Consider the following 27,464-nt stretch of genomic DNA (forward strand, 5'->3'; position numbering starts at 1 on the left):
CTTTTTCTCTCTATCTGCCTGTCTATTTGTCTTTCCCTCATTATGTTCGCCTTGCTTACTCTGCTCTCCCTTCTTTTTTATTTACCAAGCTATCTTTGATTTATCGAGACACTACAAGAAAATGCACTTTTAGTGACCACTTTGTCTTTCTATCGCTCATCACTCTGTCTCTATCTCTGTCTCTATCTCTCTTCTCTATCTGTCTCTCACTCATTTCTCTCTCACCACCCATCTCCTCTACCACCTTCACCACTACTGCAAATGACATTCCACTACCACAACTACTACCACTGTTGCCACTTCGCCTCTACGACTATCATTACTACCACCATTACCACCACTTCACTACCACCATTACTACTACCATTATCTCTCATCCACCACCGCTACTCTATCTCCTCTACCACTACCACAACTTCACCACTAATCTCATTCGCTATCACCACCACCGCCACTATCACCTCTTATCTACCACCTTCACCACTACTGCCGCTCCCTATCCTCTACCACAAAAAATTAGTTCATGATTTTTAGTAACCCCTAATCTCCCCCCTCGGCCCGCCATTTTTTTTCCATTCCCGCTCGGGTTACCAAAACCCCCAAATCCTGTCTCTTTGTCTCTGTCTCTGTCTCTTTTCTCTTTCTCTCTCTCACTCATCACTCTTCTCTGTCTGTCTGTCTGTCTGTCTGTCTCTTTCTCTCTATGTCTCTGTCTCTTTTCTCTTTCTCTCTCTCACTCATCACTCTTCTCTGTCTGTCTGTTTGTCTGTCTCTCTCTTTCTCTCTGTGTCTCTCGTCCATCTATTTTCTCTCTCTTCTCTTTATCTCTCTCTGTCTTTCTCTCGTTTATATATTTTCACTCTTTTTTCTCTATTTTTCTTTATCTATCTCTTTTTATCCATTTTTTCATCTTCCTCTCTCTCTTCTCTTTCTCTCTATTACTCATCACTCTTCTCTATCTGTCTGTCTGTCTGTCTATCTGACTCTCTCTCTCTCTCTCTCTGTGTGTCTCTCACTCATCTATCTCTTCTCTCATATCTTTTCTCCCTCTATCTCTTTCACTTATCTTTCTTCTCTCTATCTCTCCCGCTCATCTCTCTTCTCTCTCTGTCTCTTTCGCTCATCTTTCTTCTCTCTGTCTCTCTCGTTCATCTCTTTTATTTCTCTGTCTCTTTTTCTGTGTCCCACTCTCTACCCCTCTCTCTGTCTCTTTCTCACTCATCACTCTTTTCTGTCTGTTTGTCTGTCTTTGTCTCTGTCTCTTTCTCTCTTTGTCTTTCGTTCATCTCTCTTCTCTTTATCTCTCTTCTCTTCATCTCTCTCATTTCTCTTCTTTCTCTATCTCTCTTGTTCATCTCTCTTCTCTCTATCTCTGTCTCTCTCGCTCATCTTTCTTCTCTCTCTGTCTCCAACTTTTTCTATGTCTTTCTCTCGATCATCTCTTTTCGCTCCATTTATCTCTCTCTTTGTCTATCTCTCGCTCATCTCTTATTTCTCTCTCTTTTTCTGTCTATCTGTTTGTCTCTATCTCTTTCTCTCTCTATATCTCTTTCTCTCTCTGTCTCTATTACCTCTAATCTCTTTTGCCATCACCATCACCTCTTATCCACCACCTTTACTATTATTGCCGCTCCCTCTTCTCTACCACAAAAAATTAGCTCTTGATTTTTAGTAACAAAAAAAAAATGGGTCACAAAAAAATATTTTTCATTGACCATAAAAAATTAATTTTATTTTAACAAAAAATATTTTTTATTAAAATATTACCTCTACTTCTACAAAATAAAAAAAAAATTATTAAAATAAAAATAAAACAAATTTTCCTCTTTTTTTCACTGACTCACTGGACGGGCCGCCCAAATTTTCCTCTTAATTTCCCCCATTTTTTTCCCTCTGCCTTTCCCCGCCCTTTTTTTCATTTCCTTTCAGTTTTGTAGAGCCCTTAATTTCGCGACACTGTTTCAAAACAGTGAGCAAACCTAATCTGAGAGAGAGAAGATAGAGGGTGTTTGACTGGGGTTGAAGGGGAAGGGTTTCAATCGGCGGCGAGACTGGTTCAGCTTTCGTTTCTCTCATAAAAGGAGTCTACCTAATAGCCTTGGACTCTTCGTTTCTCTCATACTCCTCACCTCTCCCACAAAATCCCATTTTTTTCTCAGCTTTCTGGGTCCGATTTTTATCTCTTTTTTCCCTTATTATTATTATTATTATTTTGGGTGTTATATATGATTTATACTGGTATTTGTATATGCAGATCTAATCTTTATTTGGCTTTTTATGATGTGGGTTTGATGTAGATTTTGAGCGTACCCAGAAATGGAGAGTGGTTTGGATCCCCAGATGAGCAACACCTCTCATGGGTCGGAAGATGAGTCTTTGATGGAGATGGGATCTGGAAGTTTTGGGTAATTCTTTAATTTTTTTAATTTTTTTTATAAATATTTACAATTTCTAACCCATTTGTTTGTTTAGATTCTCTCACCTTTTTTTTTTTTGGTTAAAATTTGGAGATAATATATATTTGTGTATATATAATTGTCAGGTGCTCACATTACAGAAGGAGATGCAAGATCAGAGCACCTTGTTGTGATGAGATATTTGATTGCAGGCATTGCCATAATGAATCCAAGGTCTTTTAATTTTTAATTTTAAAAAGTTTTTTCAAGTAATATTACTGCTACTGCTAATGTTGTTAGTTTTAGTTTGTTTTTGTCCTGCCAAAAAAAAAAAAAAAAGTAATTTCATGGTATTTTTTAACATAATTTGCTAGAAATTGATCATCTTAATTGGCATGAAATTCATGCTGTTAGTTTTAGTTTCTTTATGTATTTAAAACCAAAACTAAAACATAAAAAAATAAAAAATAAAAATTGATTTGGTATTTTCAAATAGAATTCGCTTGAAGTTAATCCAATATACAAGAAAATGAAAGGAAAAGATAAAGAGAAAAAGGAATTTCTAAATCTAAATAGAACTATTTAGAAAGTTTACCTCAAATGTCTATTACTTATAAGAGCTGTATAATATATTTCTCTCACTGTTAACACTTTAGGTAGGTCTTCGTTCTTTGGTTTGCAACTTTTTAGTTTCAAATATTTTGTCTACTACAAGAACTTCAAGCTTCAGTGGACGTGGGTGGGCTTATCAATGTCATAATATACTAAACAAGTAGATATTTGTGAAACAAGTTGACAAAAACGAAAGAAGTTCTTATTCATCTTAATGAACCTTTCTAACATTTTTTTAATTTTGATAAAAAATGAACATTTTAACAACATTAATTTCTTAAATGTTCATTTATCTTTTGCACCAATGCTAAAGAAAATTTAACCATTCATGTGTTGTATATCATATCATTTTATCATATGCATCATATTTGCACCTTAAGATACATTCAATATAAGATTTACCCCTGGCCAGTTCTGCCAGTAGGGCCAAGAGCTGGTTTGGGGAATCATAGAGCCTATGGAATCCCAACTGGCTCATGGGTTCCTGCCCCAGCATGTATTAGTGATACATATCAATTTACCTCTAAATGGATTGGGTCGTGAATTATAAGATACTGACAAGACTTGTACTAATAGACATGAGAGACATGCTTATAATGTGAAATATGAATTTTCTTTTTTTCTTTTGAAGATGTCATTCAAAGGATACCTAACTTTTTGATGGTTTTGAATACTTTTAACAGTTTAAAAAAATAAAGGATGCTATTGAATCGCACAACACTGCTCATTGCAGCATTGGTCCAACTAAGGGTGTTGGAGATCTTAACCTTGAAGCTTTATCTGCTCCACAGAAGAAAGGAAATGAGAAGATTTTTATTTTGATTCAGGCTTCTGCCTATAATTTGCATCCCCCCATGTTTGTGGCCATCAAAAGTGATGTCTGATATATTATTTTGTAAGTTTTCATTTTTCTTTGTGAACAAAGTAGTAACTAGACGAGGTTACACTACTGCTGCATTCTTTGTTGTCGTCGTTCTACCTGTGATGTAGAATTCTTCTACTTTCAGAATTCCCATGAAAATGAAATTCCACCAGGCTATGCCTATTTTATGATACCCTCTCTTAGCTTACCCTGCTTGTTCGGGTAATTTTCTTGTTAAAATGGCTATCAGATTCAATTATTGTGAAATAAATTGTAGATGTTAATGCGTTTGATATAGTGACCATTTTTATTTTATTTTTATTTTAGTTTATGAAGCTTGAAGGCTTCTAAATTGTTGTCTTGAAGCAATGTTCTTGCTATTACCTAACAGCATCTCTAATGATTCAATTGCAAACAGACGGTTATTGCTATATTTTAGTAATGAATAACGACAAAATACTAAAGTTTAGGAATGTTATTTTAGTAGTTACTTCGCTATTTTTTTTTAGATTTTTCTCTCAAAATATCAAATAAAAAAAAATGTTATATATAGTGTTGCTTCAATAGTAACTTTGCTTTTGTTAGATTGTGGCTTCACAGCATTGGTTTTTAAATGATGGTTTGCAAATCCTTAGCCACTATATTTCATAGTTTTTGAAGCAGATTTAATGCCTTTGTCTTTGGCTCTTCATGATAGTGTTGAGTTCACTGGTTTTTGCTGTTCTAAATAAACAAATTATTTTGGTACCCCTTCTTACAACTAGGAAGTCACCTCTTTTGGCAAGTAAATTCTTCTCTACTTAGTGAATTAAAGCTTGAATTATGGTTATTATATTTATAACAATTCTTGTGTTTTTTAGATTCTTTGTTATCTTAATTAATTGATGTGTAACGAAATTTGTAGGTACCAAAAGAGTATTGAGCTCCTGATCTTGAAGCTTCCATTCAAGAGGCTTGTCCATGAAATTGCTCAGGACTTCAAGGTAATTGAATGGTCGCAATAGATTAACATTGTCATATTTATCATAATTGGTTAGGATTTTGTTTTTTTGTTTTGTTTTTTTTTTTAATGTTTTTGATTTTTTTTTGTGTGTGTGTGTGTGTGTGTTGGGTTGTGGATTTGAATAGGTTACATTCTTTGATTGCTGATTGAAATTTTGAATGGTTTGCTTTTGTTTTTGTTTTTTTTGTTTTCAAATTATTACCTCTTCTACAATTTGTTGCTGATTTACTTGTGTATGTGTATGTGTGTGTGTCTGGAAAATTTTTATTTATGATGGACATCACTCTTTAGCAAGTTTGGCCCCTCTCTCTCTATATGTATGTGTGTATTCTTTCTTAGTTTGATCATTGTTAACAAGTTTTACACTTGGCTTATCATTTTTGTACTTGACTAATTTCACCAAAAAAAGTTAGATTACAACCATGAGAACACATTCAAGTCAAAGAGAAACCATTTTGTTCCTCCCCTGTTTCTCTAATCTCTATTAGTATGAATGAACCACTTTGATTATTTTTTTTTCTTTCCTTTCCTTTGTTTTGATTGGTAGATTTCTATAAATCAATTTCTAATATTTCATTTCCTCTTGTTGCAGTTCATGGGTCTTTGTTGCAAGTGGTGTCTTGATATGACTGGATGGCAAGTGGTGTCTTGATATGAACTGCATCATGTGGACAACAAACATTAGTGGCATAGTAGATTGTCCGCAAATGTTGAGCTCAAAACTTGTATTCTTAGTAGTGAACAAACAATATTGAATTTTAGATGTTAAGTTGAGTGAGTTTGGGGCTTGGGATCAATTTGAGGGAGTATTTGAATTCAATAGAGTTAATAATAAATTGTGATTAGTTTGGTTTGGGTTAGATTTTTGCATCTTTTTGTAAGTTGAATAAATGATACTAAATAAAAGCTAAAAATACTTCTGTCCATTTTGAAGATAATTTATTTATTTTTAACTTAATGGGTTTATTATTCTGTAATAAGTAGTAAGTAAAACTGCACTAAAGAGTTGAAACATAGATCAGCTTTTTGAAGTCTTGGTATCCAGCTTCAAAATCTGTCCTGAAGGAAAACAACATTTACTAAGTATAGAAGTGTAGACTAAGATAATAATTTGCTCATTTTAGTAAGCAGCCATACTCCTCTGCATAGTTAGGGCTTTGTAGAATTTTGAGATGTATATTTCTTTCAATAATGCGCTCATCATTGCATATTGTCTCTAAAAAAAAATCTACATGGCAAAGCAAATAGCGTGCATAAGACATTAATGAGTTTAAGATGAGATTGACAACATATCAATAAAATTTCCAACTATGCTAATTTAGCCACAAACAACTCTCTTGCAGAAACAGTGGTGTGGTTAATATTAGCAACTCTTGGATTTTTTTTACCAAGAATATAAATTAAAAAAATGTTAGTAAAGAGAGCTTATGTCATGATTCAAGTAAATAAAAGAAGAAATAAAAGAAAACGAATAAAAACTTCTGTAGATAAACAAAAACAGTAATGTCAATAAGGCAACAACACTACCAAAATTCCATAACTTTTCTCTTCCATATCTTCTACTATCAGTTCAGTTTTTACCCAGGACAACAACCATGTGGGTCCCCACGCACCACCACAGTGCAAAAACCCAATTCTTTCTCTCTCACCCTAAACAAAGTCACTGAATCTAGTAAATGTAGAACACCGTGAACCAATGCATTTTTTCTAAACAAGTTTGTTATCGAATAATTAATTTTTAAATACTTATGAAAGATTCATTTATTAAAGAAGGGTTGAAAAATTATGTTACGTACTGTTACTTCTAGCCCTCAACCAACTCTTATTTCTTGAGGACAATAAATGTAGCCAAGAAGTAGCATCACCAAAAACAGTGATAGCAAAAGGAGAAATGGGTCGAGGTTCAAAACACTCACATTGCAAAGAGTTAAAGATTATTTGGGTTTGGCAACTGTGGTCACCAATCGGCTGCCAGCGGTGGTGCCAGTGACCCATGATTAATGGCATGAGTCTTAACATTTGAATTAAAAATTTAATCAAAATTAAATATTGAAATTATAGATTAAACATTCACCATCAGTGGAATAATATGTTACATCGCAGGCAACAACAGTCCATATAATCACCCAAAATGGTGAATAGTTTCAAAACACCAATTAATGAAAAAATATAAATGATGAGAATCGTAACTTTGCAAACACAGGAAGATCCACCACATAATCATCCTATGCTAAAAAAGCACTTCATATGAAGAAAAGTAGACACCGTAAGAAGCTGCTCCAGTAGCACGATATTGTACTATTTCGATCAGCTAGTAGAGCTACCTACGAAGAAAAGAAATTATGAGCAATCACTACAAGAATTAACACATTTGCCGACCAAAAAATTGGTCGCTAAAAGTCCATTTTTGGTCGGCAAAACATATTCCCGACCAATTTTTTTGGTCGCCAAGTTGGTCGGCAATTGAGGGTCGCGGAAAGTAATTAGCGACTAAAAAGATTTTTAGTCGGCAAAACGTTCTATTTGGCGACTAAATTGTTGGTCGCTAAACATATAATTATCGCGACCAACCTATTTAGTCGCGAAAAGACTTTGGTCGGCAAAAATTACTTTCAACGACCAACAAAATTGGTCGGCAAAAATTACATTCCACGACCAAAACTTCTTCGTCGCTAAATAATAGTTTCTACGACCAAAAAATTTGGTCGCTATTTGTTATTTTTCGCGACCAAAACTTTTGGTCGGCAAAAGTGAGATTCCACGACCAAGAATTAACACTTTTGGCAACAACAAAATTGGTCGCTAAAAGTCTATTTTTGGTCGGCAAAAGTTATCCGCGACCAATTTTTTTGGTCGCTACTTTGGTCACCAATTGAGGGTCGGCAAAAGTAATTCGCGACCAAAATTGTGGTTGGTCGACAAAAGTTGGATTTCGCGACTGAATTTTTGGTGGCTAAATATTTAATTACCGCGACTAATTTATTTTGTCGCCAAAACACTTTGGTCGCGAAAAGTGATATTTTTCCGACCAAAAAATTTGGTCGCCAATTATCACATTCAACGACCAAAAAGTTTGGTCGCCAATGGTGACATTCCGCGACCAAAAATTTTGGTCGCCAATCGTGACATTCCGCGACCAAAAAAAGTTTTGGTCGCCATTTGTTAATTTTCGCGACCAAAACTTTTGGTCGGCAAAAGTGAGTTTCCACGACCAAGAGCTGTTTTGGTCGGCAATAGATGTATTTTTTGCGACCAAAACTCTTGGTCGGCAATTGTTATTTTTTGCAAAAAAAAATAATTTATTTGGCGCGACTACTAAATTGGTCGCCAAAGCAAGAAAACAACACACCTGTAATTCCTAATAATTCATTCAATCCATAATAAACCTATAATTTTAAAGCATCATTCAAATTAACTGAATCATTAACATTCGACACAATACATAATTCATTAACATTCGACACAATACAACTATTCTAAATTTTCATTCACAAGTCACATCCATCTAGCATAACAAATTGAAACAATACATAATTCAGATTTACAGCATCATGAAAATTGCTTAATCCACTAAGTTGCCTTGATAGCCAATCAAAAAGATCCTTGCGCCCTTCCATGCCAAGCTTCGCATCCATCAAAGCAGTAGTGATGTAAGGCACCTGATAAAGAAACAGAATTGGAAAATTTATCAGAGACGCATGATAAATATATAAAATTAATTAATGCATAAATGAAATAGAGAAATTGGAACCCAACCATTTTGTCATAGAGAAATTGAATATCATATTTATATATTAAGATGGATCAGCCATTAAGAGAGAAAACAACAGCAAATTTTTGGATTGGCCGTACCAACTGAATTATTCAAGTTGCGCTACCCAACAATAGAAGGGATCAGCATAAACTGAGGACATATTTGATTAACTGGCAAACTGCAAATAATAAATAAATAAATAAATTCAATGCCCAAAAATAAAAAGCAACTCCAATGAAACTACTAGGTTCATTTGCTTCAATTTGAATTTGATCAATATAATGTCCACAAATTACTTTCTAAAATAAAAAGACAACGACGACAACAACAACAATAGCAAGAGATCAAACAGAGTTGAGCAATTAGAGAATTAACAATTGAATAAGCCAAGAGGGGTTTTCAATAACAATCGAACAATAATAGGCTCCATTTGTTTCCAATTAAATAAAATAAAATAAAAATATTGAAAAAGCATCTAAAATCCAGCTTAAAAAAAAAAAATAGAGACTATTTGAGTTTTTAAACCTGAAAACCCAAAAAGAACCAAACCCCCTGTTTTAGAAGTGCATTGTTTAAGCACATTATTTTAAGCTAAATAAGCCGCAATTTTTTTTTTTTTTAACAAACAGAGCGTATCTAAGTCTAACCCAAATGAATAACAAATTGTCCTGAAAAACCAAACTAAATCGAGCTATTGTGATTAATAGTAATCATTGACATAAAACACTATCTAACCTAGATGGGACAATGAAGGATCAATTCAAACATCAAAGGCGAAGAAAGTGCAGGACCAAAACCTCTTGCACTGTAAAACTAAGATAATGACTCTTAATATAAAGTTATCCTAGGAGAGCAATCTAAGAGGTAGTGAAAAGCTTTAGTTGAAGCCTTACCAGGAGACCAGACAACATGAATCAGACTTCATTGGCAACTTCAATTAAATTCCAAGTGCTAAAGACCTGTAGGGAAAAGCTGGTTAGAAGGATCACTGCCATTTGAGTACGAACAAGTCACCCAATTGCATGCGCTAAGAAAATGGTAAATCAGTGATGATCATCCTTGTGCCAACTGTCTCTGCATGTGGGTCAGCAAGTTGGGACAGAAACATACAATTGTGTAAAATCTATTTTTCAACATGTCATTTGGGAATATTCACACCCCTCAATAAAATCATAAAAGCTCTCGAGTATGACTTGGTATGATATTTCATCTAGCCCCACCATTTCCCAGATCAACCCTACTCAAATTAATGGAAATTCAAGGCCAAAAATATGAGAAACATAAGAAAGCAAAAATAAATTGGATAAGAATAGTTCCTTTGTTAACTATTGCTTCTAATTTACAAAGGCAAAAGAAAAAAAATAATAACAAAAAGAAAAAAACTAATCCATGCTGCTATAACCAGCGTCCACAAAATAAAGTTCAAGCTAATGCGGAAGCCTAGAGTCATGGACATGTGTAGAAGCTACATTATGAAACTGTGTTGATGCCACATTATGAAACATGGTTGGCACTACATTATGCAAATGTGCTGGCACAAGATCATGTAACATACTATGAACGTATTCCTTACTATATGCATTGGATGAGTTTCAGTCTCGGCTCCAAGAACTGCAAAAGGAAAAGATAATTTATTTCATATTGTTCGATTAAAATCAATTTGACTAACTTTCATACCCACTGAGTCAATGAATTTTGGTTGATTATTTGATCTGGTGGCAGAGTAAGAGGTTGCACAAGGTCCTTGAATTTGTATCAAATACCTGCTGTTTAAATATTGACTTGTTTTTTGTTGTCAAGGCTGAGGTGGCAGTTGAAAGGCTTGATCAACTAAAAGCTAGCAGGATGAAGGAAATTGCTTTAAAGAGGCAAACTGAGGTTGAGGAGATTTTTGGATAAGGTTGAGAAATGGATAAGGTTGAGGAGACTCTCAGCAGGAGGAGACTCTCGATTAAAATATATATATATATATATATATACTGGGGCGAAAGTTGAAAAATCATATAACAACTTGGAACAAATTGTTTAACCAGTTCCATCAGCTAGCATTTATGCTCTACATGATCTATCCAGCTACTACAACATTACAAAAATGGAACTCCACTAAGGGAAAATGAAAGCTAGAAGAAAGTATGCCCATTTTATGTATGAGTAAATGAAAGTCCGATTGAAAGTGCTAGAAGACCTATTTAGCTGCCATGGACATCACTATTTGATCCACATCATGGATCAATCCAATAATATCAACACTAAAAAAGCAGCTAAATTCTAGCAGTTTAGTATGGACTGTTGTAAAGATTTTTTGAGTCTTGGGCAGTAGAGCAAAATATATATTTGAAGTAAAAAAAAATACCAATGAGCCGTCCATAAGTCATCCCATCCTTGACATGAAATATAGCCTGACATATACGAGAATAAAAAGAAACAATGACCCTAAGTTCGTCGCTCAATGATTAGAAAGAAGAGAAGAAAAAAAAAAGGAAAAGGAAAACTCAAATGAATGAAAAGATAGTAACTATGGCTCAAAAAAGGTCCTTATGAGCGAGAGAGACAGAGAGAGAGAGAGAGTTCACCTTCTTGAAGGAATTTATCCAAGCAATAGGAATTGGCCCTAGTTTACAAATATTCAAATGTCACAAAATTTCAAGAAGTTTTAAGATGTTAATCATAACAAAGATATTAAAGAAAGAACTACAAAATACTTCCAGTAATCTCAAATTTAAATCAGTCAATCCATCAATCAATGTATAGGTGAATGGGAACTACTAAGATACAGGATATGAATCAGATGATGCATACAACATGAAGAAAGTGATCAACAACATGAAGCATGCATATCAAACACTAATTTGAGATGAGAATAAGTAATTCTTATTTGAGGGCAATAACATAGTATAGGTCAACTCATGCCTTAATTTTATTCTTTGTTCCATCCACTTATCAAAGATTTTTGTATCATATCCTTTGGAGTTTACAAATCTGCTTTTATTACATCAACAAATTGGGGTATGCCCTTTGTTCAGTGTGGGTGAGTTCAAATGGAAGGTGGTAAAACTTGTGAAATGGCAACAGGAGTTTTGGAGCAGGCTAAGTGAGAGACAAGGCAGCCTAAGAGAAAGAGAGGCATAGAATGATTTAGAGCTCTGTTCTTGCTTGTGATGGGGGAGCAAGGACGTGCTGTTTATAATAGGTAGGGAGTGACATGTGATGGCGTCTACACAATCTTAAGAGATCATTAGGATCCAATCCCCTTGGTGAAAACATGCCTTGCAACCCAAATGATCAAAATTTCAAGAATAAGATGGATAAATCTCCCCCTTGCTTATGAAAGCTGCAAGGGGGTGAAGTACCTCACAGAACCTAGCTCTAGCCACAAAGGACTATCCCAGTGTTACTTAGTACTTGACTCCCAAAGGACAATCAAGAAGTGCCTCATCAGGAGGACTCTCATTAGGTGATTTTGACCCACACAAACACCAAGTGCATTTGGTCTCGATCTTAATGTTGTAGTGCTGTTGTCCTAAAAGGGGTATTGAGATGTCTTTCAGCTCGGGTGTCCATGTGCCCCATCTGTTAGCCACATGGTAATCCCTGATGACATGGTGGTGCCCCATCTTCTTTTTGAAGGACAGTTTCTGCAGTTTTTTACACAGCTCTTACTTATTAATAGTTATGACAAAAAAACATCAACAAGTTGTGAAAGCTTTGCAATATTAATATTATCATTGTGAAGAATTTGTGAATGCATTTGGAAATTAAACATTAGCTGAGAAAATGACAGTGAGTGGTTTTTTCAGCCAAGCTTTATCACTTGCGTAAAAGCACGAATTGAACAATAAAAAATTCTTATCTAGCATGAATACATGTGTTTTTGGCCAAAATCAACTTAGTTTATAACTTAGTGAAAAGTGCAGAATTTCAATGGATCACCTACACTTGTTCGTCCATTCCAAAATTCCAATGACAGTACACCATCTCCATTAGACAGCAAGCTAGATGCATGTTTCTTTAATAACATAGGATCCTCATATCGTGTGCCAGCTATCTCCCAAGCTCGTGATATAAGCCTGCATCAATGAAGAAAAAGTAAATAAATGAATAATTGGCAATGCCAAAACCACTCTTCAGTATCAAACCACAGATGCTCATGTTGGAGACAAGTCCAAGAACTTTAAACCCATTTACCAAACATTTGGGTTAGGATCAGATTGCCCAAATAAACACCAAAAAAACAATCATTGCAAGAGAAATTCAAGCCTCAACTCAAACTCAGACTACAGCAAAAGAGCTTTTCACCATTCTCAACACTCTCTAAGCATATTAGCAGGTCCAATTTTGAGCCAAATTTAGTACAAGGTTTAGCAAAACTAAAATTTGTCAAGGCTTTTAGCTAGCCATTGGAGAGCTCAGTCTTGAGTTTTCATGCTATTGGAGAAGCTCTCACATGACCCAAGTTTGCTAATCCTATTCTAGTAATCAATAGGTGCAAATTTAACTAAGAAGGGAATTTTTAACATTATTTATTAATAAATAATGCTATATACATCAATTGGTAATGAATAATGCTATATGCACCAATTGGTATACCAATTAGTGTACTAACAGATGATGTGGCATCATTTTAAAAGTTTTGGGTGTTTGTAATTTGTATAATGGGTGGGGTTATAATTTTTAAGTAATAATATTATAACATATATTGCTACACTAATTGGTAGACCAATTGGTGAACGTAGCACCACCGTTTATTAATCGAGAGACCTTCCTTGCATCAATAAAACTTCTTGTGGCCGATAAAGAAATATTAAATATTGCATCCAAGGGTTGTCAAGGTTAATTATATCAAATTACTTTGTCACCATCTTGCATATCACCGATAAAGCGATGAAAACTAGCATGCATATACTTTCAAAGCTTGCAATTATTGAAGACAATCCAATTCACAGCATGAACAAATCACAGAGCTTATGAGAAACAAAATGCCAGCAGAGAGCAGCGAGATTCTAACAACTTCAGAAACAAAGAACAGTAGATTAAGCAAATGAGAGTCTACAACCAATGAACACCAAGTCTTAAGATGCTTCAATCCACACGGCCCAAGTTCTACTCATCTTCATCTGCAGTTAAAAGTTCCAAACCAATTAGAATAGAAACACCAAAAAAGGGGGTTAAACACACATATGGTATGATAGATATTTACAAAACAATTCATCTCTACCAATAGGCAGAGATTGGCTGGCCTATCAGAAGTCTAAAAGAATAAACACTATTGTCAGAAATTCCTTCACATGACTAATATTAATCATACTTCAGAAGGATCCAACATGTGGAGTGAAAAGTCCAAAACAAAGCTAAAACAAATAACTTGAAATAAATATTATACCATAGCCCATGTTCAAGTAACATATTGAAGCATTCCGTCCAATGGCTATTTAAAGAGGAAAATGGAATGGAAGTGTCAACTCTGCAAAATATGGAATGTGCCTACTAAAAGAGTACAGAGAGAGAGTTCTAAAAGAAAAGAAAATGAAACACCAATTGAACAACATATTTCAAAAAAATTGAGTTCCCCCCTCTCTGCAAATTTATCACTATGAGGACCTTGTATGTATGAGGTTCGCATTAGTTTCACATAGGCACCGGATGAATGAATCAAAATTCCTGCTTCCCATTGTATTAGATCATTTGGTGAATCGCTTTTTCGATGAGACGATTCAGAGGAAGGAGAGGAGGAAGTAGTGTACCAAGTAAATACCCTTCTTTGATGAGACGATTGAGAGAGACTGAGACTGAGCTCTTTCAAATTTGCTCCATTAGAACCCTCTTAGTTTTGCCCAGGTATCTTCTTCAAACCCTCTCTCTTCTCCACATCTTCCCAGTTTCTATGTACCTTTACGATAGAAGCCAAATAGTTGTGTATAATATATTTTTGGGTTTGGGGTTTGGCGCCAGATTATTTCAATTTTGCCGCCTATTTTTATTTCGATCATATTATTCACGACAATCACAAAAAATATACAATCACATTAATTAATAGGGTGAATAAAAAATATACATATAATCACACTTAATTTAAAAGTGATATAAAAAATAAATATTATTATACTTAATTAAATTAAGTGTGATTAAAATATCAATATAATTTTTTTTATCACACTTTCAATAAAAGAGAGATATTTTTATTTGTCAAAGTATGATTGTTAACTATTTTTGTAGTAGTGATATAATCACACTTTAATTAGAATATGTGATTAAAAAATATATAAATAATCACACTTTTAATTAGAATGTGTGATTAAAATATATATATATAATCACACTTGTTTAAAAAGTGTGATTAAAAAATAGTAGTATATATATAATCACACTTTAATTAGAATATGTGATTAAAAAATATATAAATAATCACACTTTTAATTAGAATGTGTGATTAAAATATATATATATATATATATATATATAATCACGCTTGTTTAAAAAGTGTGATTAAAAAGTAGTAGTATATATATAATCACACTTTTATTAGAATGTGCGATTAAAAAATATATAAATAATCACACTTTTAATTAGAATGTGTGATTAAAAAATATATATATAATCACATTTGTTTAAAAAGTGTGATTAAAAAGTAGTAGTTATATATAATCACACTTTTAATTAGAAGGTGTGATTAATATATATATATATATATATATAATCATACTTAATTGAAAAGTGACATAAAAAATAAATATTATCACACTTCCAATAAAAGTGAGACCTTTTTTTTTTGTCAAAGTGTGATCTTTAACTATTTTTGTAGTAGTGAATTTCAAGTTATCACACACTCTCTCTCTCTCTCTGATCTATGAAGAAGAAGAAGAATGGATTTGCATTTGAAAATTCAAACCCTAGAAATTTATGATATGGGTTTTGAAAGTGTATGTATATGCTTTTTCATAGCTGGAGCTGGTGGATGGAGTGGGTGATGAGTGTGAGAGAGACAGACAGACACACAAAAAGAAAGAGAGAGAGAAGAGTAATGAGTGAGAGAGAGAAAGATATATATATATATATATATAGAAAGAGAGAGAGGGAGAGAAAAAGAGATAGAGAGACAGACAGACAGAGAGATGAGTGAGTGAGAGAGAGAGAGAGAGAGACAAAGTGGTCGCTAAATGTGTATTTTCTTGTAGTGAAGAGCTCGGTAAATAGAGAAGAGGGGAAGGAGAGAGTGAGCAAAGTGAATACAATAGGAGAGAAAGACAGACAGACAGAGACACAGAGAGAAAGAGAGAGAGAAGAGTGAGAGACAGACATAGAGAGAGAAAGTGAGAAAGAAGAGTGATGAGTGAGAGAGAGACAGAGAGAAAGAGATAGAGACATAGACAGAAAGAAATAAGAGATGAGTTAGAGATAGACAAAGAGAGAGAGAAAGAGAGCGAAAAGAGATGATCGAGAGAAAGACATAGAAAAAGAGAGAGATAGAAAGAGAAGAAAGATGAGCATGAGAGAGAGAGAGAGAGAGAGAAGAGAGACGAGTGAGAGAGATAGAGAAAGAAAAAAGATGAGAGAGATAAAGAGAAGAGAGATGAGCGAGAGACAAAGAGAAAAAGAGACAGAGACAAAGATAGACAGACAGAGAAGAATGATGAGTGAGAGAGAGAAAAAGAAGAGAGAGAAAAAGAGAGAGACAAAGAGAAAAAGAGATAGAGAGTGAGAGACAAAAAAAGAGATAGAGAGAGAGAAGAGAGAGAGAGAGAGATAGACAAAGAGAGAAAGAGACAGAAAAAGAGACAGAGAGAGATGAGAGATGAATGCGAGAAATAGAGAGATGAACGAGAGAGACAGAGAGAGAGATAGAGAGGAGATATGAGCGAGAAAGACAGAGAGAGAGATAGAGAGAAAAGAGATGAACGAGAGAGACAAAGAGAGAAGAGAGATGAGACAGAGATGCGAGAGAGCTCAAGAATAAAGATGAACAAGATAGATAGAGAGAAGAGAGATGAACGAAAGAGACAGAGAGAGAAGAGAGATAGAGAGAGAGAGAGAGAGAAAGAGAGAGACAGAGACAAAGACAGAGGCAGAGACAGAGTAGAAAAGAGAAAGAGATAGAGAGAAACAAGAGATGAATAAGAGATAAACAAAGAGAGAGAAAGAGAGCGAAAAGAGATGATCGAGAGAAATACATAGAAAAAGAAAGAGGTAAAGAGAGAAGAAAGATGAGTGGGAAAGACAGAGAGTGAGATAGAGAGAAGATAGATGAATAAGAGAGAGAGAGAAAGAAAAAAGATGAGAGAGATAGAGCGAAGAGAGATGAGATAAATGAGTGAGAGACACAGAGAGAGAGATAGACAGAGAGAGATAGAGAAATGAGAGAAGAGATAAATGAGTGAGAGACATAGAGAGAGAGAGAGACAGGTAGACAGATAGACAAACAGACAGAGAGAGAAAAGTGATGAGTAAGAGAGAGAAAGAGAATAGAGAGAGGAAGATAAAAAAAAATAGGTGAAAAGAGATAGACAAAGAGAGAGAGAGAGAAAAAGAGTGAAAAAGATAAACGAGAGAGATACAGGGAGAGATGAGCGAGAGAGATAAAGAGAAGAGAGACAAAGAGAAACGAGAGATGAGAGAGATAGAGAAAAGAGAGATGAGCGAGAGACACAGAGAGAGAGATAGAGAAGAGTGATGAGTGAGAGAGAGAAAGAGAAGAGAGACAGACAGACAGAGAAGAGTGATGAGTGAGAGAGAAAAAGAGAAGAGAGACAGAGATAGAGACACAGAGAGAAAAAGAGAGACAGATAGATAGAAAGAAAGAGAAAGAGTAATGAGCGAAAGTAAATTTTTATTTTTCTTTCAGCGACGAAAATATTTTAGTTGCCAAAACTATATATACCGCGACCAAAATAATTTTTAGTCGCTGAAATTAAAGTTTTGCCGACCACATTTTTGGTCGCGAAAGATAAAAAATAATTTTTTATTTTTCTTTCAGCGACTACAATATTTTAGTTGCCAAAACTATATATATCGCGACCAAAATAATTTTTAGTCGTTGAAATTAAGGTTTTGCCGACCACACTTTTGGTCGCGAAATATAAAAAATAATTTTTTATTTTTCTTTCAGTGACTAAACTATTTTAGTTGCCAAAACTATATATACCGCGACCAAACTAATTTTTAGTCGCTGAAATTAAGGTTTTGCCGACCAAACTTTTGGTCGCAAAAGATAAAAAATAATTTTTTATTTTTCTTTCAGCGACTAAAATATTTTAGTTGCCAAAACTATATATATCGTGACCAAACTAATTTTTAGTCGCTGAAATTAAGGTTTTGCCGACCAAACTTTTGGTCGCGAAAGATAAAAAATAATTTTTTATCTTTCTTTCAGCGACTAAAATATTTTAGTTGCCAAAACTACATATACCGCGACCAAACTAATTTTTAGTTGCTGAAATTAAGGTTTTGCCGACCAAACTTTTGGTCGCGAAAGATAAAAAATAATTTTTTATCTTTCTTTCAGCGACTAAAATATTTTAGTTGCCAAAACTATATATACCGCGACCAAACTAATTTTTAGTCGCTGAAATTAAGGTTTTGCCGACTAAACTTTTGGTCGCGAAAGATAAAAAATAATTTTTTATTTTTCTTTCAGCGACTAAAATATTTTAGTTGCCAAAACTACATATACCGCGACCAAACTAATTTTTAGTCACTGAAATTAAGGTTCTGCCGACCAAACTTTTGGTAGCGAAAGATAAAAAATAATTTTTTATTTTTCTTTCAGCGACTAAAATATTTTAGTTGCCAAAACTACATATACCGCGACCAAACTAATTTTTAGTCGCTGAAATTAAGGTTTTGCCGACCAAACTTTTGGTCGCGAAAGATAAACTTTCAGCGACTAAAATATTTTAGTTGCCAAAACTATATATACCGTGACCAAACTAATTTTTAGTCGCTGAAATTAAGGTTTTGCCGACCAAACTTTTGGTCGCGAAAGATAAAAAATAATTTTTTATTTTTCTTTCAGCGATTAAAATATTTTAGTTGCCAAAACTATATATACCGCGACCAAAATAATTTTTAGTCGCTGAAATTAAAGTTTTGCCCACCAAACTTTTGGTCGCGAAAGATAAAAAATAATTTTTTATTTTTCTTTTAGCGACGAAAATATTTTAGTTGCCAAAACTATATATACCGCGACCAAAATAGTTTTTAGTCGCTGAAATTAAGGTTTCGCCGACCAAACTTTTGGTCGCGAAAGATAAAAAATAATTTTTATTTTTCTTTCAGCGACTAAAATATTTTAGTTGCCAAAACTATATATACAGCAACAAAAATATTTTTTTAGTCGCCAATTGTGAGATTTTTAGCGACTAATTTTTTTTTAGTCGCCAAAAATTAATATACCCCGACTAAAAAAATTTAGTAGCTAAATATTGTACTTTTACCGACTAACATAATTTTTGGTCGCCAATTCCACAACTTTTGGCAACCAAAATATTTTTAGTTGGCAAAAGTGGTCGCCAATTGTGTATTTTCTTGTAGTGAATATGTAATTACACAAATAGAAATCTTGTTCAATATAATATGACCAAGGGACAAACAAAAGTTTGACAGCACATACAGAACTTTACAGATATAACAGCCACCAATGCTTGATGGTCATGAGTGCATTAAGATGGATTGAAGATTCAAAGCCCTGCATTTTTTAGTGTATGCAGTTGGTCATGGTTCTTTCTTAACTTTTTTTTTCTTCTATAGCCTGTGGGAACATCTCTTTGGTAAAGGCACCCTCAAACATAAAAAGAAACCAATATGCTTTAAATATATTCCAAAGCACAAATTTAGAAAAAAATAAGTTTGTATCATCCCAACATAAGTTTGATTTAGGTTGCACGGTAGTTAGTGTAGATCAAACCCAAGAAGCTAGAATAAATATCATAGTCAAAAAGAACAATCAGGATGGTCAGTTATAAAAGTAAGAAAGAAAAATGCATGAAAGATAGAGCTCACATTTTGCACAGTAAGCACTCAGTTTGTTTGGAACAACATCAATGAGCATTTGACTTACAAACAGAATCGTAGGACTCCCCTTGCCTATCTCCCAAGTGATTCAAAGCACAAAAAATTAAGACCTGCTGAAGATAGGAAATATAATAATCAAAGAACAGAATTATAACCAAAATAGCTCACCTTCCAAAGATAGCGTTGATGCCAGCTATTCTTGCGTCCACAAGTGTATCAGTAGTCCCAGTTATATTGTATCATAGTTGTCAATTCAACAAACAAAATCCTAATAGTGGAATTGTGAATCAAATCAAATCGAGAATCATGAGATTCGACATAAACTATAAAAAATGATGATAGATAATTGCATATAAGACCAAAAAAAAAAAAACAGAGAGAGATTTTGGTACATGTTACAGTCACAAAACCATCCCCAGCCAAGTTATAGTCAAAAAAATCAAGAACCAGCCATAGTTAAGAGATCAAGTCATTCGATACTCATTCAAGATCCAGCCAATCTGCAGAAAAATAAATTAAAAAGAAAAACATGTAACAAATAAAATGAAATGAAACAAAACTCAAAGCAAAACCAAAAGACGAGCTGAGTTGTCATGTAAAATAAAAGAAAACGAAGTAATAGAAAAAGGTTAGAAAACAAAATGGGAAACAATCGCAGGAGTAAGAGAAGAAAATGCAAACAAACCTCAGAAAGTAACGAAACCACTCTTCAGTTTCAGGTGCAAAAGAACACCAGGAAAACACAAAATGAACATGGTAAGAAAATAGAAATTAATTAGAGAGAGCAAGACAAGAACACAAAAATAAATCTCACTCTTCAGGTAACGAAAACACTCTTCAGCTTCAGATGCAAAAAGAACACCAGGAAAACACAAAACGAACATGGTAGGAAAATAGAAATTAATTAGAGAGAGCAAGAGAAGAACACAAAAATAAATCTCACTCTTCAGGTAACGAAAACACTCTTCAGCTTCAGATGCAGAAAGAACACCAGGAAAACACAAAATGAAAATGGTAAGAAAATAGAAATTAATGAAAGAGAGCAAGAGAAGAAAACAAAAACAAATCTCAGAAAAGTAACAGAATAGTATTCAGCTGCAGAAAGAAAACCAACGATATTCGAAAGCGAACCCTGTCATTGAAAGAACAGAAAGTCCAATGACTTGAAGAACACCAAAATTGATGAAAGAGAGCAAGAGAAGAACACGAAAGCAAACCTCAGAAGTAATGCAGCAAGCTTCAGTTCGAGAAAAAACCAGCAAAAGGAAAAACCAAAGGAGTGACCAAGAAGAAGACGAAACAACTACAGTCAACTCAACAATGTATCCTTTAGATACAAAAAAGAAACACAACAGTGTGGTGTGCATGTGCTTTGAGCTGGAGAAAAACAGATATTGCAACTCTCTTGCAGAAACAGTGGTGTGGTTAATATTAACGACTCCTGGATTTTTTTACCAGAAATATAAATTAAAAAAATGTTAGTAAAGAGAGCTTATCTCATAATTCAAGTAAATAAAAGAAATCAAATAAAAACTTTTGTACATAAACAAAAACAGTAATGTCAATAAGGCAACATAACTACCAAAATTCCATAACTTTTCTATTCCATTTCTTCTACTATCACTTCAGTTTTTACCTAGGACAACAACCATGTGGGTCCCCACGCACCACCACAGTGCAAAAACCCAATTCTTTCTCTCTCGCCCTAAACAAAGTCACTGAATCTAGTAAATGTAGAACACCATGAACCAATGCATTTTTTCTAAACAAGTTTGTTATTGAATAATTAATTTCTAAAAACTTATGAAAGATTCATTTATTAAAGAAGGGTTGAAAAATTATGTCACTGTTACTTCTAGCCCTCAATCGACTCTTATTTCTTGAGGACATTAAATGTAGCTAAGAAGCAACATCACCAAAAACAGTGATAGCAAAAAGGAGAAATGGTTCGAGGTTCGAAACACTGACATTGCAAAGAGTTGAAGATCATTTGGGTTCGGCAACTGTGGTCGCCAATCGGCTGCCAGCGGTGGTGCCAGTGACCCATGATTAATGGCATGAGTCTTAACATTTGAATTAAAAATTTAATCAAAATTAAATATTGAAATTATAGATTAAACATTTACCATCAGTGGAATAATATATGTTACATCGCAGGCGACAACAATCCATATAATCACCCAAAATGGTGAATAGTTTCAAAACACCAATTAATGAAAAAATATAAATGATGGGAATCGTAACTTTGCAATCCCAGGAAGATCCACCACATAATCATCCTATGCTAAAAAAGCACTTCATATGAAGAAAAGTAGACACTGTAAGAAGCTACTCTAGTTACACGATATTGTACTGTTTCGATCAGCTAGTGGAGCTACCTACGAAGAAAAGAAATTATGAGCAATATGTTAAATTACACAAATAGAAATCTAGTTCAATATAATATGACCAAGAGACAAACAAAAGTTTGACAGCACATACAGAACTTTACAGATATAACAGCCACCAATGCTTGATGGTCATGAGTGCATTAAGATGGATTGAAGATTCAATGCCCTGCATTTTTTAGTGTATGCAGTTGGTCATGGTTCTTTGCTAACTTTTTGGTTAGTGTAGATCAAACCAAAGAAGCTAGAATAAATATCATAGTAAAAAAGAACAATTAGGATGGTCAGCTATAAAAGTAATCACCCAAATAGGAGATGTAAGTTGCAACTAAAGGTTTCAAAACACTAATTACTAAAAAAATATAACACCACATAATCATCCAATCACTAATCATCCAAATCCAAGGTCAGGTAACCAAAGGTTTGAAAATCCTGATCAAAATTCTATTCAGTGTCTGCATCATCCATAATTTATTGCATAAACTAATTTCAATTATCAAGTCTACACACCAAGACAAACGTAAAAGCATTAATTAACCAACAACAATTTTCAAAGCAGCCAAAATTAGTAACTAAATATGTAAAACATCAGGATAATATAACCAAAATTTTCATACAAATAAACCTAAAATCCAAAAATTTAAACATTGAAAAAGAAAAAAAAAAACCGAATAGTTCAAAAGAAATAGATACACTATGTGATATGCACCTAACAATTTTGTGGAGTATGTGACGCGTAAAAAGTTCGAATCCAAAATTTGAGATAAATATCCACATTTTTTAAGGCAAAATATAAATAAATAAAATTTAAAAATGAATGAAAATAGATAAAAAGAAAAACACTTTAACCATAATACCAATTCCTCATAAAATCCATCTTGAACCCAAGGCAACAGTGCAAAACTTCTAGAAGGATTAACAAATGTGCATGCCATAGTTGGTTGGATTTAAGTAAGTTATGATACCTCTTTTATGATCTTGCGCTAAGAATGCACATCATATGAAGAAAACTTGACACAGTAAAAAAGCTGCTCCAGTGACACGATATCCTACAATTTCGATCTGCTAGTAGAGCTACCCACGAAGAAAAGGCATTATGAGCAATAAGTTGAATTGCACAAATAGAAATCTTGTTCAATATAATATGACCACGAGACAAACAAAAGTTTGACAGCACATACAGAACTTTCCAGATATAACACCCAGCAATGCTTGATGGTCATGGGTGCATTAAGATGGAATGAAATTCAATGCCCTGCCTTTTGTAGTGTATGCAGTTGGTCATGGTTCTTTGCTAACTTTTTTTTTTTCTACAATATCCTGTGGGAACTTCTCTTTCGTAAAGGCACCGTCAAACATAAAGAGAAACCAATATGCGTCAAATATATTCCAAAGCACAAATTAGAAAAAAATAAGTTTGTATCATCGCAATATGTTTTACTCAAGAAACTCAAAACGAGGGAGAGAACAAAAATTTTCAAAGCATGATTTTTCCTCAATATAGAAAAAATATATATATACAAATACAAATACACAAAAAAAATCCTAAAATTTACAATAGTTGCAATACGGAAATTCATTAAAAATAAAAATAAAAAAAATATTAAACAATCAAAAGCAAAGCAAACCAAAAAAATCAAATTGAAAACTGAAGGTAAGAAATACATAAACAGTAGAATTCTACTCTCAGCTTTGACTGATAAAAAAAATTAATAACAGATATTCAATAAGGGTTAGGGTTTTGAAATCAAAGCACCAAGGGCACATTTAGATGAAGCTTAGAGTTAGCAACAAACCTTAACTACGGAAAAGAGTTCTCGGAAAAATTCGATTCGACTGGAAGGGAAGGGAAAAGGCGATGACTAGGTCTTTGCTCACAAACCCATGGTGGAGACGTCCAGAGAGTGAGAGCTTGTGAAGAAGATGTCGATATGGCTAAAGCCCGGATCGCTGACGAGGCTGGTGGTCCTCGGAAGCTTCGGCTATGGCGGAACAGAAGAGGGAAGAGAAGAGGGAGGAGAAGAGCCAACAAGAGGGCCAAACACGACTGATTCAATTTTGTTCCCCTTGTAACCAGCTAGACCGGTTGCCTGTTTGAGAGTTAAATTATTTAAATAATTTAGTTATGACTTAGTTATGAGGCGATATAGTATAAATAAGGGCAAATTACATATACACCCCTCGAGGTTTGGTTAAATTACAAATACCCCTGAGGTTTGAGAAATTACGAATTCCCCCCTGAATGTTATATTTGCATAAGAAATTAGGGGGTAATTTGTTATGAAATATAAACCTCAGGGGGTAAATTGTTATGAAAATACAAACCTCAGGGGGCGGGATGTAATTTCCGAAACCTCAGGGGGTATCTGTAATTTAGCCAAACCTCGAGGGGTGTATATGTAATTTGCCCTATAAATAAATAACTGAATATAATTAAGTTATAAACTAATATGGTAGTAGTTATGACTAATATGGTGTTGGTTATGACATAAAATCATACAAGTTCATAACTAAATGTATGGTACATCTAAATGTACCATAGCATCACCCGAAAAAAGTAGGTGAAATGTGAATAAATCATGCCTATATTTCACATAGTTTCACACACCTTTTCCCTTTCCTTTTCCAAATCTCTCCCCAAATCCCCCAACCAAACACAACATAAAAGAATTAGAAAGGAAAAAAAATTGCAGTATTGGCAGTACTCTGTTAACAAGATCAAGTGATTTCTTCTTCTTTTTATTTTATTTTTATTTTTGTAAAAAAGGCAATAAATAAATTTGATTACTCTTTCCATGTATGAGTGCAAGCAATCTCTCCCCTTCTTGGTCAGCAAGACAACAAAGGTATTTGTAGTGAGAATTGTAACTTTACGTTCATTTTTCCCATTTGAAGCTCGAATTTAAGAAATATAATAAAAATTCAACACTAAGTTTGAAGATATATAGAATATTCTATGATTTAGAGATGAGTTGGATGGGAAGTAAAATTTTCCCATTTGAAGTTCGAAAATAAGAAATATAATAAAAATTCAATACTAAGTTTGAGGATAAATAGAATATTCTATGATTTAATTTGGAGATGAGTTGGATAGAAAGTAAATTTTAAATGTAGCGACAAATTCGAACGTGGAGGAAAATTGACATATAAAAACATCTCGAAATTTTAATTTTCAGCAAAAGAATTGGTTGCATCGCTCCTAATACAAAATATGCATTAGAAATATCTGTGGAAGAAAAGAGAGAGGAGAAATGAGACATTAGAAGAGAGAATGAGAGTTGATAGATAAATTTCTCAGCCAAAATATCAATAATAGGATTGTATTAGAAATAATAATAATAATAATAATAATAATAATAGAAAATTTTGAGAAGAAGAGTAAGACGCAGTTTAGCCCCATTTACATAAACTTTTGGTTTAGGACAAAACATGCATCATAAACTTTTTTTGGGAGACAAGATTACATATGGTAACCATTTTATTTTAGATTAATGCTTGAGTCCCCGAATTTGCCTCGAAATTCAGGCTCCGTTTGGTAGAGCTTTGTAACTATGATTTGAGAATATGAGTTGTATTTTGAGTTTGTGTGTTTTAGAATTATGATTTGAGTGTAGAAAATTTGTTTGGTTATGGTTTTTGAATAAAGTGTTGAATTGAGTGTGGAATTAAGTGTAGAATTGAGTTTTGAAAGTTTGATTTGACATGTGAAGTAAGAAAATTTGTTTGGTTATGAGTTTTGAAAAGAGTTTTCAAAACTTAATTCAAATTGCTATAACTCATAACAAAACATATTACTTTCACATTATTGAAAATTTTGATCAATACTCAAAACCAAACTCTTTTTAAAATTTAATTAAAAAAATTTATTATTAACAAAAAATAACATTAATCAATTTTTTAATTGAAAATACTACAAAGGAAATAATTTTTTTTCAAAATAAATATTCAAAAAATTTAAATAATAAATATTTAAATAATTTAAATAATCTAAAAAATTTAATAAGTAAAAAATTAAAATAAATATTCAAAAATTTTAAATCGTAAAAATTTAAATAATTTAAATATTCAAAAAATTAAAATAATTTAAAATTTTAATATTTTAAATTTAAAAACAACTCTACATTCAAATCGTAACCAAACACATAAAACAAAACTCAATTAAAAAATTATTTTTAAAACTCATAACCAAACACATAACTCGAAACTCCATGCTACTTTCACAACTCTACACTCAAATCGTAACCAAATACATAACAAAAAAAATTAAAATATTTAAAAATATTTTTATAAAATAGAGTTTGAATTTATTTTTATAAAATATTTTAAAATTTAAAAAATTAAAATCGTAATATTTAAAAATTAAAATATTTAAAAATATTCAAAAAATTAAAAAAATTAAAAATATTCAAAAAATTAAAAAAATTAAAAAATTAAAAAAATCGTAACATATTTAAATATTAAAATATTTAAAATCTTAACAAAATTAAAATATTTTTAAAATATTGATTTGAATGGAGTTTTGAAAAGAGTTTTGAATTATGTGTTTGGTTATGAGTTTTGAAAAGTAATGATTATGTTTTGAATTGAGTTTTGAAAAATGAGTGTAAAATTATGATTTGAAAACCCTAAACAAACATCATACTCAAAAGTGAGTGTGGAACTAGATTTTGAATACTCCACCAAACGGAGCCTCAGTTTTTTTTTTTTTTTTTGCTGTGTGTTTGGTTTTTTTTTTTTTAAAAAAAATTGTATATCTTTTTTTTTTTCCTTTCTTTTTTGCAAAGGTGGTTATGTATATTAGACATCTCACACTAACTCAGTCTGTATGGTTTGATAAAGTCTAACCCAATTCACTCATCTTATCAAACTACATAGGCTGAGTTTTTTTTTTTTTTTTTTCTTCTATTTGTTGGGCTATGTTGGTTTATTTTATTTGTTGGGTTATGTTGGTTTGATATTTTTTTTAAAAAAGTGGTTATGTGTAGGGGCGTGCCAAAAAACTAAACATTCCGCACCAACTCATCGTACAAAATTATATGAAATTAATAAAATTTAACCAGCAGCTTAACTGATCAGTCAATTAGGTTGGATTGGTTGAGTGATAAAATTGACTGATCAATTAGGTTATTGGTTAAATTTTGTTAATTTCATATAATTTTATACGATGAGTTGGTGTGGAATGTCTAATTTTTGACACATTCCTACACATAAACCACTCTTTAAAAAAAAAAAAAAAAACCAAATAAAAAAATTAACTAACTAACACAGCCACCACCCAAAAAAAAGAAAAAAAAAATGCTGTTGAAGCAAATTCGAGGCCTTTAGCACCGCTGTTTATTTTATCATATTTTACATACTATATCACATGTTATCATTATATTAGTTTAATAGGTCTTGTCATTTATATTTATTAACAATATAATGATAGCACATCACAACCTAACTT

The 27,464-nt window shown here is 32.9% G+C and overlaps 1 protein-coding gene and 1 long non-coding RNA gene across 35 annotated transcripts; one reads left to right on the forward strand and one right to left on the reverse strand.

The window, feature by feature from the left end:
* The first annotated feature begins 1,858 nt into the window (after positions 1 to 1,858).
* Positions 1,859 to 5,799, forward strand: LOC114310707 (uncharacterized). Of its 4 annotated transcripts, XR_014349019.1 has the most exons (6): positions 1,859 to 2,167; positions 2,298 to 2,405; positions 2,543 to 2,630; positions 3,692 to 3,903; positions 4,775 to 4,853; positions 5,466 to 5,799. XR_014349019.1 is itself a non-coding variant. In XM_082902498.1 (4 exons), the coding sequence occupies exons 2-4, from the start codon at positions 2,317 to 2,319 to the stop codon at positions 3,890 to 3,892; spliced, it is 378 nt and encodes a 125-aa protein (XP_082758624.1). In that variant the 5' UTR covers positions 1,896 to 2,167; positions 2,298 to 2,316; the 3' UTR covers positions 3,893 to 4,063. The 4 variants fall into 4 exon arrangements, 1 of the variants encoding a protein (XP_082758624.1); XR_014349020.1 differs by lacking the exon at positions 3,692 to 3,903 and having other exon boundaries at positions 1,896 to 2,167; XM_082902498.1 differs by lacking the exons at positions 4,775 to 4,853; positions 5,466 to 5,799 and having other exon boundaries at positions 1,896 to 2,167; positions 3,692 to 4,063.
* Positions 5,800 to 6,912: 1,113 nt separating this feature from the next.
* Positions 6,913 to 24,171, reverse strand: LOC114298801 (uncharacterized). Of its 31 annotated transcripts, none has more exons than XR_014348979.1 (9): positions 14,380 to 14,508; positions 13,681 to 13,741; positions 12,558 to 12,694; positions 11,201 to 11,238; positions 10,981 to 11,026; positions 10,183 to 10,238; positions 9,521 to 9,586; positions 8,726 to 8,805; positions 8,266 to 8,532 (listed from the first exon to the last, which is right to left on the reverse strand). It is a non-coding gene; the product is annotated as an uncharacterized LOC114298801 (long non-coding RNA). The 31 variants fall into 31 exon arrangements; XR_014348978.1 differs by having other exon boundaries at positions 14,369 to 14,503; XR_014348980.1 differs by lacking the exon at positions 14,380 to 14,508 and adding an exon at positions 14,008 to 14,354.
* Positions 24,172 to 27,464: the final 3,293 nt, after the last annotated feature.

The sequence above is a fragment of the Camellia sinensis genome, chromosome 13 (genome assembly GCF_055761805.1).
Source record: "Camellia sinensis isolate YWXY chromosome 13, ASM5576180v1, whole genome shotgun sequence".
Lineage (NCBI taxonomy): Eukaryota > Viridiplantae > Streptophyta > Magnoliopsida > Ericales > Theaceae > Camellia > Camellia sinensis.